Here is a 10,744-nt window from a genome sequence, read left to right as displayed (position 1 = left end):
CTGTCATTTCTACTCCATGTCATTTCTACTCCATCTTCATGCTGTAATTTCTCATTAATATTTGTAGGTATGCCTACAAGTTTACAATTAAGTATACTAAATTTACTTATAATATCTTTGGCATATTTTCTTTGCGAAATAAAAATACTTCAATACCAACAAAATAGTGCAATAAACTCATATCGGACATTTCAAATTCACTCATAATTTGAGACTTAAATTTATATACAAAAGAGAGTTAGAAGAGCTAGTATAAATGATATCACCACCATAAAGGCAAATAATGATGAAATCACTCTTACCTTCTTCACATACAATGTAGGCTCATTCTCACTTCTCATGTATCTTCTTTTTTTTTTTTTTTTAAATACCCATCAATCTTGTTATACCAAGCTCGAGAGGCCTACTTTAACACATATAATCTCTTTCTTAGTTTGTATATGTTTGTTTATTTGTCTTTCTTTATGAATTCGTCTGTGCTACATAGACTTCTTCTTGTAAATCTTCATTAAAGAATGTTGACTTGACATCAAATTGATAAACAGGCAACTGCAATTCTGCTGCTAATACTAGAATAGTTCTTACAGTTTCAAAGCAAGCTAATAGATAGAAAGTTTCTTCAAAATCCATATCTTGTTACACATACTCTTTCGCTACAAGACGAGCCTTATGCTTTGTATGCTTCAATCTGGTGCAAATTTTATCTTGAACATCCATTTAAAGTTAATTACATTTTTCCATATGGTAAATCAACCATCTCCCATGTTCCATTTCTTTCAATTCTCTGCATCTCATTTACCATGACTCTGTGTCACACTTCTTTTTCAGATGCTTCTTCGTAACTTATAAGGTCCGACACAGAAAGAGCAAATTGACATGACGAAAATATGGCAACTAAAAATTTATACTTTCTTGTATTAGGTTATGGAGCCTGATGCTTATTTATAGCTTAGTCAATGGTTATACATAATAAAACTATATATAGTAAATGACATATAAAGTAAATTCTCATAAATAATAAATAACTATGTATAGTAAAAAGCTATATTCGATAAAGCTATATATGGCAGATAGTTATATATAGTAGATGGTTACATCTGGTAAAACTATATATAGTAAGCTGAACCATATATATATCTCCTCGGGCAGAGCTTTGAAAATGTACTTTCTATTCTCTGTATTCTCTCTTACTGTACATGCCTAGAGTCATCAATATAAACCTTTAGCCAGAGTTCTCCTTGCATTTTCTCTCCTATTTCTTTGTGTTCATCTAAATCGAGTGTGTGTGTTGTTGTGCGATCCTAACAAGTGCTATTAGAGCTAGGCAGAAGTCACCACGATCTGTGAAGATGAAAAGTTCAAATATTGGAATTGAGAAGTTCGACGGATTCAATTTCGGTTTCTGGAAGATGCATATTGAAGATTATCTATACCAGAGAGATCTTCACGAACCCCTGTTGGGGGTGAAACCGGATACCATGACCACGGAACAGTGGAAGCTTAAGGATCGACAAGCCTTAGGGTTGATCCGGTTAATGCTATCCAGAAATGTGGCGTTCAACATTATCAAGGAGAAGACAACGTCAGATCTGTTGAAGGCGCTGTCGAATATGTACGAAAAACCGTCGGCTATGAACAAGGTGTATTTGATGCGAAGATTGTTCAATCTATAGATGTCTGAAGATGGATCTGTTGTTCATCATATTAATGAATTCAATATGATCGTAAGTCAACTGAGTTCAATTAATTTCAAGGATGAAATTAAAGCATTGATTTTGATGTCATCTTTACCCGAGTCGTGGGATACTGTTGTTGCTGCAATCAACAGTTCCCGAAGATCTAATAAACTAAAGTTTGATGAAATTCGAGATGTAGTTCTATGCGAAAGTATTCGCAAATGAGAAATTGGAAATTCATCTAGTAGTGCTCTCAGTGTTGACCAAGGGGGAAGAAGTAAACCGAAGGGCTCAAACAAAGGGCGATCAAAATCAAAGAATCGAGAAAAATCTCCAAATAGACCAAATGTAACGTGTTGAAATTATGGAGAAAAATGTCACTTTTGGACAGATTGTACAAGACCAAAGATGAAGCAAAATCACAAATCTAGAGATGATGATGATTCTATAAATTCAACAGAAGACACTGGGGATGCTCTAATCCTCAGTGTGGACAGTTCGATTGAATCCTGGATTTTGGATTCAAGTGCATCTTTTAACTCGTCTCCAAATAAAGAGTTGTTCCAAAGTTTCAAATCTGAAAATTTCGAGAAAATTTCGAGAAGATGTATCTTGCCGACAACAAAGATTTTTAGATTAAAGGAAAAGAAGATGTCTGCATAAAAACTCCTGTGAGAAATCAATGAACATTAAATGATGTCAGATATATTTCTAGTCTCAAGAAGAACCTGATCTCTATTGGTCAGTTGGACAGCACAAGTTATGCAACAGAGTTACGGAAGAGTTCATGGAAGATTATGAAGAGTGCTATTGTGATAGCAGTGGCATAAAATCTGGAACCTTATACACCACTGCAGGTGTATAAACATCGCTGCTGTTGCTGAGAGTTAGGGAAGAGTTCGTGGAAGAATATGAAGGGTGCTTTGGTGGTAGCACGTGGCACAAAATCTAGAACCTTATAGACCATTGCTGGGTGTATGAACATAGTTTCTATTGCTGAGAGTGCTTCAAATTCAAGTCTATGGCACAAAGACATATGAGCATGAAAGGAATGAAGATGTTGGCTGCGAAAGGAGTTTTAGAAGGTCAAAAATCTGTTGTTGTGGGTACTTGTGAGAATTGCGTTATGAGCAAGCATAAACGAGTTAGCTTCACAAGAACTGCCAGAGAATTGAAGAAAGTGCGATTGGAAATGGTCCATACAGATGTGGAACAAGGTTCCAAGACAACGAAGCAAGTGGGAGTTGAGCTTGAGTTGCATGAAAACTCATCTAGTGATGTTGTAGCAGATACTCGTGAAACTCCTAAGATACTGCTAAGGAACCAAATGTGGAACAAGGTTCCAAGACCACAAAGCAAGTGGGAGTTGAGCTTGAGTTGCAGAGAAACTCACCTAGTGATGTTGTAGTAGATACTCATGAAACTCCTGAGACTACTGCTGAAGAACCAGATGTGGAGAAAGGTTCCAAGACCACAAAGCAAGTTGGAGTTGAGCTTGAGTGGTAGGGAAACTCACCTAGTGATGTTGTAGCAGATACTCATGAAACTCCTGAGACTACTGTTGAGGAACCAGATGTGGAGCAAGGTTCCAAGACAACGAAGCAAGTGGGAGTTGAGCTTGAGTTGCAGGGAAACTCACCTAGTGATGTTGTAGCAGATACTCATGAAACTTCTAAGACTACTGTTGAGGAACCAGATGTGGAGCAAGGTTCCAAAACCACGAAGCAAGTGGGAGTTGAGCTTGAGTTGCAAGGAAACTCACCTAGTAATGTTGTAGCAGATACTCATGAAACTCCTGAGACTATTGTTGAGGAACCATATGTGGAGCAAGATTCCAAGACAACGAAGTAAGTGGGAGTTGAGGTTGAGTTGCGAAAAAAATCACCTAGTGATGTTGTAGCAGATACTCAAGAAACTCCTGAACTGTTGCAGAGGAACCAGTGGTAGAGCAAGTGACACTTGAACCAGTGTTGAGAAAATCATCCAATACTATCAGAGTACCAGATATGTATGTACCTTCATTACACTATCTGTTGCTGATGAAAGGGAACCAGAGCCCTTTGATGAGGCCCTACAGTTGGAGGATACAACCAAGTGGGAGCAAGCCATGGATAATGGGATGTCTAGGCTTCAAAAATGCGTTGTACTGAGGCTGAGTACGTGACAATAAGTGAAGCTGAAAAGAAGACGATATGGATGACTGACTATCTGGAAGAATTGGGCAAGAAGCAGCACGAAAAGATCTTTTATAGAGATAGTCAGAGTGTCATATAGTTGGTGAGGAACCCGGTCTATCATTTAAAGACAAAACACAAAAGGCGATACCATTTCACCCGCAGGTTAGTGGAAGATGGTGATGTGTTTGGAGAAGATAGAGGGTGCAAAGAATCCAGGAAACATGTTGACAAAATGTGTTGATGTTGAAATATTGAGATTGTACAAAGCCTCAATTGGTATAGTGCAGAATGCTCATGATCGTTTGAGAATGAAATTCTTGGTTGACTGAATCAATCTCCAAGTGGGAGAATTGTTAGGTTATGGAGCCTGATGCTTATTTATAGCTTAGTTAACGGTTATACATAGTAAAACTATATGTGGTAAATGACATATAAAGTAAATTGTCATGAATAGTAAATATCTATGTATAGTAAAAAGCTATACTCGAGAGTGGTAGAATTATTAGGTTATGGAGTCTGATGCTTATTTATAGGTTAGTCAACCGTTATATATAGCAAAGCTATATATGGTAAATGACATATAAAGTAAATTGTCATGAATAGTAAATAGCTATGTATAGTAAAAAGCTATATTCGGTAAAGCTATATACAGTAGATAGTTATATATAGTAGATGGTTATATCTGGTAAAACTATATATAGTAAGCTGAACCATATATATATATCTCACGGAACTTTTAGAATGTACTTTCTATTCTCTCTTACTGTACATGTCTGGAGTCATAAATATAAACCTTTAGCTAGAGTTCTCCTTACATTTTCTCTCTTCTATTTCTTTGTGTTCATCTAGATCGAGTGTGTGTTGTTGTGCGATCCTAACACCTTGGTGGTGTCTCATCCGAAGATTCTTCTAGAGATAAGTAGTTGTTTAATTAGTGATACTGAAGTTAATAAATTTGACAAATTTTTTGTTGTAGTAGAAGCACTATCAAATTTTAGATCCATTTTAAGTGAAATATTTTCATTACTAGGGTTGTACAATTTATACGATTTTGATTGAGTACACTCACCAATAAAAATGCATTTTTTTTAGATTTTTCATCAATGACGAATTTGAGGATTTACTAAAGCATATGCAACGCAGTCAAAAATTCGTAAATGACTTATAGATAGTTCCTTTCATGCTATGTTTCATAAGAAGTTTGACTCATGACAACTTTTGTTGGCGAGAGATTGAATAAATAGACAATGTTGATATAGCTTCTGCCTGAAATTGGTTTGAATATGTCCTTGCTTGTAACATACTTCTTGCCATCTCCACAACAGTTCAATTTTTTCGTTCACCGATTCCATTTAGAGTTTAAGGAGTTGTTAACTCCCTTTGGACATCCTTTAGTGAGATCCCACATCAGTCAGAGAGGAGAATGAATCATTTCTTATAAGGTTGTGAAAACTTCTCCCTAATATTCGCGTTTTAAAATTGTGAGGCTAATGGCGATACGTAACGAGCCAAAGCAGACAATATCTATTAGCAGTGGGCCTAGGTGATTATAAATGGTATTAGAGTCAGACACCAAATGGTGTGCCAGTGAGGATGTTGGACCTTCAAGGGGGTAAATTGTGAGACCTCGCACCAGTTGAAGAGGAAAACAAATCATTTCTTATAAGGGTGTGGAAACCTCTCCCTAAAAGACACATTTTAAAATCAGATGCTAACAGTGATACGTAACGAACCAAAGTGGACAATATCTGCTAGTGGTGGGCTTGGCCTGTTACACATTTTCTTCACAAAACAAATCGAATTATTTAGATTTAAACTCGCCACCTCTACCTGTGCGAAGAACTTTAATGTGGCAACCACTCTGGTGCGAAAATCTTTAATATGACAACTACTTTGGTTGTCCGCTATCACTTGAATTTGGAACTTCTCAAAAGTTTTTTACTTTTGTTATAGTCATAAATAAACCGTAAAAATAAATAAATACTCCTACCCAAAGATTTATTTTGTATTGGCACACATAATCAACATGAATCCGTTTTAGGCAATTTGAAGCTTTTTTTAGCTTTTCGAAGAGGACTTCCTACTTTGCTTTTCATAAATTCATCATTCACATAAACTAATTGAATCAATGCTTAGTAATCCGAAAATTATACCTTTATCCCGAACATTTTCAGGCGCTTCATATCTCATATGTCATAGCGTCGAGTTATCTCTTGTGCTACCTTCAAAAGTAAAATTTCTCAGGTTAGACATTCCATGGAAACATCTTATTTGAAATCCCTACAAATTGAACTTTCTTGCGAGGTTTCTTATTTTCAACAACACGTGTTGTCATCATATAGAACGAAATATCTTTCAATCGTCAATTGTCCAACACTTAATAAATTGAACCTGCACTAGCCGAAAATTGTGGGATTTTCAGTAAGCATCGTGGATCTCACAGCATAACTACTCCCACGCCTACATAACGCCCTTCAAGCGTCTCACCATGGTAAACGTGCAGAAAAGAAAGAAAAGCATAGAGAAACAAAGTAAAAAGGAGACGAAAACCGAAAGGGAGGAAGAAGAGAAACACATTAGAATTCAGGCATTTCTACCTCATCGACAACGTTAAACACAAAGGAAAAAGCAAGCATATCTTGGTCAGCGAGTGGCCCCATCAAAGCTTAGAATTCACTGTAACACGAGTCGGGTGGAGAAGAAGACAGAATTGGGCCAGATTCGAGTAACCCAATAGCATCACACCCCACAACCCAACCTTTTCATGCAACCCAACAGATTCATGGCCCGACAATGGTACACAACCCAAACACGTACACGACGCTCAGCCCAAACACGCAGAACACTAACGACCAAAAAGCATGCGATCCGCAGTACTTCCACTCTACCCTAAGTCCACGTTAGCTTCTTTCCTTGTCACGTGTGATATCCTTAATGGAGAAAAGAACCAAGCACCATTAATAAGGATATGAAAACATTAATTTAGCAGGCACGTTTTAAAGCCTTGAGGGGAAGCTCGTAAGAAAAAGGCCAAATAGTACAATATTTGCTAGTGGTCGGTCTGGGCCGTTACAACAACCATCGACTCCTTCGGTTCAGTCAACTCAACGCGGCTCCTCGGCTCTTAAATCAGTTATTCAGTTCGGTTTAAAGAATTTTATACTAATTTCTACATTTTTTATCCTCTCGGAACTGAATTCGACCTTATCTAAGGCAATTAAAGTCAGGATAATGTGAATTTCTCAATTCAAGTTAGTTTAGAAAACTAGAATTATTAAGGAAATTAAGTGAATGTTCTAATAGGAAATACCTCGGCGACACTTGGAATAAGCTTCGAAGGACGAACTCAAGCATTTAATTTTAGGGACGAACTCAAGCAAGTAAGAGGTCTCATTATTGACATGGCTAGAAGTTTATGTTCTATATGATAACACATGCACGTCTCACAAATATATGTGAGATATTTATGAAGAAGTTGTAAATTGTGAGACGTGTGTTATCACACGTGTTTTAAGTACTTGTAAGTGTCATCTATTTTTGTCAGCAATGAAACTATTTACTTTTTTTTATATTACTTATTTTAGCTTCCTTTAGCATGTAAGACATAAATGAAGCATATTTTAAAGGTTTCAATGGCTTCCAACTAGAGATATTCTCGATACCATTCTATGTGTGTTTTATGACAACTTTCATGCATACTCGTAAAAATTTCAACGTTTTAGGGATCGTGGAATAATCACATTTTGACATCTTTTTAACTTCAGAGACACAAAAGTCTTGAATCAAAACTTGATTCTTAAAACTTTTTCCCCTCGAAATTTAGCTATCAAACATAATGTTTGTAAGTTGTGATGAAGATCTCTTGTGCATGTATTGACCTTTATTTTCGTTCTTAACTTTCATTTATTTGGTTCATAATCCTTCTTAGTCCATCTTCTCTTTTGATATATGAATCATCTCGATTCATATATGACGTTAATGTCTCTGTGCCTATATAAAGAATTGTCTAAGATGATTAAAGTATTGAGTTTGAATGTGATTTTTTGCATTTGTTGAGTGACATTGGTGAGTAACTTTTTGTTGAGAGACTTATAATGGGAAAGTGAAAAATATACCCTTTATAAATACTTATTGAGATTGGTTGCTACCCATGAATATAGGGGAATTTCTTCTATCTGAAACCACGTAAATTTTTATATCTTTTTGTTTAATTTCTGTTTATTGGTATGTGAGTGCGATCGATCGATCTTACTTCCGCTTTCGTCATTTTAAACGTTTTGAAACCCAAAATTTCCATACCTTGCTGTGGAATCATGGCGAGAAACACAATTAATAGTTGAAAATTGATACCTCCAAAATTAAAGACATCGCTAACATTTCTTAACAAAATCATTTTCATTACTATTTTTGTTTGGTTCTTATGTTCTTTCTTATTCCTTTCTTCCTACTACATCTAGGAACCATCCAAATCATGACAAAAATCAAATGTCCCTATCAATATACCAATAAAGTAAATAGATACCTATCAGCCCATTTTATTATAAGAACTAAATTAAGCGTTAAGATACCATAAATCTCACTCACTAGGCTTATTTATAATACACTCAGTTAACTCCCATGTGTTATTCTCTCAAAGCAACAACAGAAAGATAAAATTAGAAGGAAAAAAAAAACACGTGATTAATTGGAAGGCACAAATCAGAGGAAAGCAAACAGCTTCATTGGTGTCCTTTATCATCTTCAGCATCGGCAGATGGCGGCGGCGGCATGGGGGAAAACAGAAGGTGAATCCCAGGGTCATGGTGGGTGAATTTGGAGTCCATCAGAATGGAATTGTTTATCCCTTGAACATTGCTGTTAAAAAAGGCTTTCATAGGCAGTCCATTGCGAGTCCTAATTGCTTTCTTCGTACTTTTGTTGTCTTTAAGATTGTTGTTTGTCGTGTCTTCGTTTTTGTTTTTGTTTTTGTCCGAGAGGAATATTTCCATGGAAGCTCCATTGTTTTTTCCTGCCATTGTTATAACTCTCGTGTTTGTGTTTGTGTCTTTATCATTGGATGACTCTAATAATGCTTTTTTAGCTCCAATTGCTTTGTCTTTGCTTTCATCCTCATCGCTTTTTTTCGGTTCTTGCTTCCCATTTTGGCCAAATTCAGCGGCATGAGTATGGTAGCTTGTGATGTCATGCTCACCTTGTGATGCCTTGTCCATCACTTTTTGGAAAACAACTGTCTTCCGTTCTACCTGCAAAACACGATAAATAGTCGTTTATGTTAGTGTCTTCTGTTCTACCTGCAAAACACGATAAATAGTCATTTATGTTAGGAATCACGACTCTCCACAGTAGTATGATATTATCCACTTTGAGCATAGGCTTTCATACCTCCCAACAATACTCCCCTCCAACAAAATACAACATAGAATCTCCCCTTAGGCCTATGAAACACTCGAACAGTTTAATATCTCTATGTTTTGTAGTCTTAATTTTTTTTAAATAATTTTTTTTATTAGAAGTGACAATCCATCCATCAATCTTAACCATTCAACTCAAACTATAAATGTTAGGTTGAGTTAAATTTTTTTAAGATTTGGGTTGGATTGGATTGAATTTTTAGAAATTTAAAAATTCAAATTTATTCGAAAGTTTTTCATTTTTTTTATCTAGTTAACTGGACCAACCCAACTATTTTACAAAGATTAAGAAAAATAATTAAAAAGACAACCGGAAAGTTGGATTGATGGGGTCAGTACAAAAAAACATTTTACAAATCAAAGATCCAATTTTTCTATATAACTTTAGCCTAAAATAAATATGTTTGAAATTTAGAAAAGAAAAATGAATAAAGAAGTAGGTGGACAAATACTAACCTTTAATTAAAGCTTTTAAAAGTTCACTGATTTATATGATAAAGGAATATTAAAAATATAGCAATCAATCAAATTAAAAGTGAAATTAATTAACACTACCTCTTGAGGAATACTCTCATGTTTAGGCTCATCAACTGACTGCAACTGTGGCGGCGGTAAAGTCAGTGGTGACGGCGGAGACGCCGCAGCTTTCGGCTTCGGAGACTGATATGGCGTCGGAACTGCCGGAATGGACTTCGGAACTAAAGGAGATGAAACCGGACTTGCCTGTTTGCTACTGTCCTTATTAACCAACTCATTCTTCGTCGGAGACCCTACAACTGAACCACTTTTCCCCTTCGGGCTAATATGTTTCGCCGGCGACGGAAGAGCAGGTCTCGTCACCGCTGCAGCCGGTGGCGATGCGGGCTTTTTCACCGGAGGGGTTAGTGAGCCAGGGAGAGGCAACTGAGGCGGCGATGCTGCCTTTTTCATCGGGGTTTGCGGTGGCGATTTTGATGGCTGTGGGGTAGTGGGTTCTGCCGGTTCAGTAAAGGAGGCGGTCCGGATTACGGGCGGTCGAATCCGGGCTGGAACTGGGCGCGGTTGGTCCGTCCCTGAACCGGTAGTTGCGCCGGTTGTTGGTCGAGTCAACGAACCCAAACGGAACCATGGACGTGGGAGCTGACCAGCCATTAAATTAAGAATAGCAATGAAATTATTATAATGGACGATGACGGAAGAGACAAGGCGTGTGAAGTTATTTATAGTGGAAACAATGAACAGCACAAAGTTGACAAATGAACAATAAAAAGAAAAATAATCAACAAAAACACATTATATTCTTTGAAAAAAATAAGAATTCCAAAACGTTCCCTTTTAGCGAACTCTGTTAGTTTAAGAACTACAACTCCATTTCAAAACACCTAGCCGCATAATTCTCAACGTTGGACATGAATGGATGGAGTGTTGGCAGCGGGAAAGATACCTTTCTTTGTAATGGAGGCGTGGGGGAGAGGGGAGGGGGGAAGAAAAGCATCAGATT

At 36.9% G+C, this 10,744-nt stretch overlaps 1 protein-coding gene across 2 annotated transcripts; it reads right to left on the bottom strand.

The window, feature by feature from the left end:
* Nucleotides 1-8,353: 8,353 nt before the first annotated feature.
* LOC111459978 (pollen-specific leucine-rich repeat extensin-like protein 1) lies at nt 8,354-10,612 on the bottom strand. Of its 2 annotated transcripts, XM_023103055.1 has the most exons (3): nt 10,064-10,609; nt 9,820-10,030; nt 8,354-9,096 (listed from the first exon to the last, which is right to left on the bottom strand). In XM_023103055.1, the coding sequence occupies exons 1-3, from the start codon at nt 10,393-10,395 to the stop codon at nt 8,572-8,574; spliced, it is 1,068 nt and encodes a 355-aa protein (XP_022958823.1). In that variant the 5' UTR covers nt 10,396-10,609; the 3' UTR covers nt 8,354-8,571. The 2 variants fall into 2 exon arrangements, with proteins under 2 accessions (XP_022958823.1, XP_022958822.1); XM_023103054.1 differs by having other exon boundaries at nt 9,820-10,612.
* Nucleotides 10,613-10,744: the final 132 nt, after the last annotated feature.

This window comes from Cucurbita moschata, unplaced genomic scaffold (genome assembly GCF_002738365.1).
Source record: "Cucurbita moschata cultivar Rifu unplaced genomic scaffold, Cmos_1.0 Cmo_Scf00023, whole genome shotgun sequence".
In the NCBI taxonomy this organism is placed as follows: Eukaryota; Viridiplantae; Streptophyta; class Magnoliopsida; order Cucurbitales; family Cucurbitaceae; genus Cucurbita; species Cucurbita moschata.
The sequence above is the reverse complement of the archived record's forward strand: the minus strand, read 5'-3'. Positions and strand labels throughout refer to the sequence as shown.

Coding starts and splice junctions, on each gene's coding strand:
- LOC111459978 (XM_023103054.1), bottom strand. CDS start 10,395: ATGGCTGGTCAGCTCCCACGTCCATGGTTCCGTTTGGGTTCGTTGACT. Junction 9,097..9,819: donor ATGAGAGTATTCCTCAAGAG/GTAGTGTTAATT, acceptor CGTGTTTTGCAG/GTAGAACGGAAGACAGTTGT.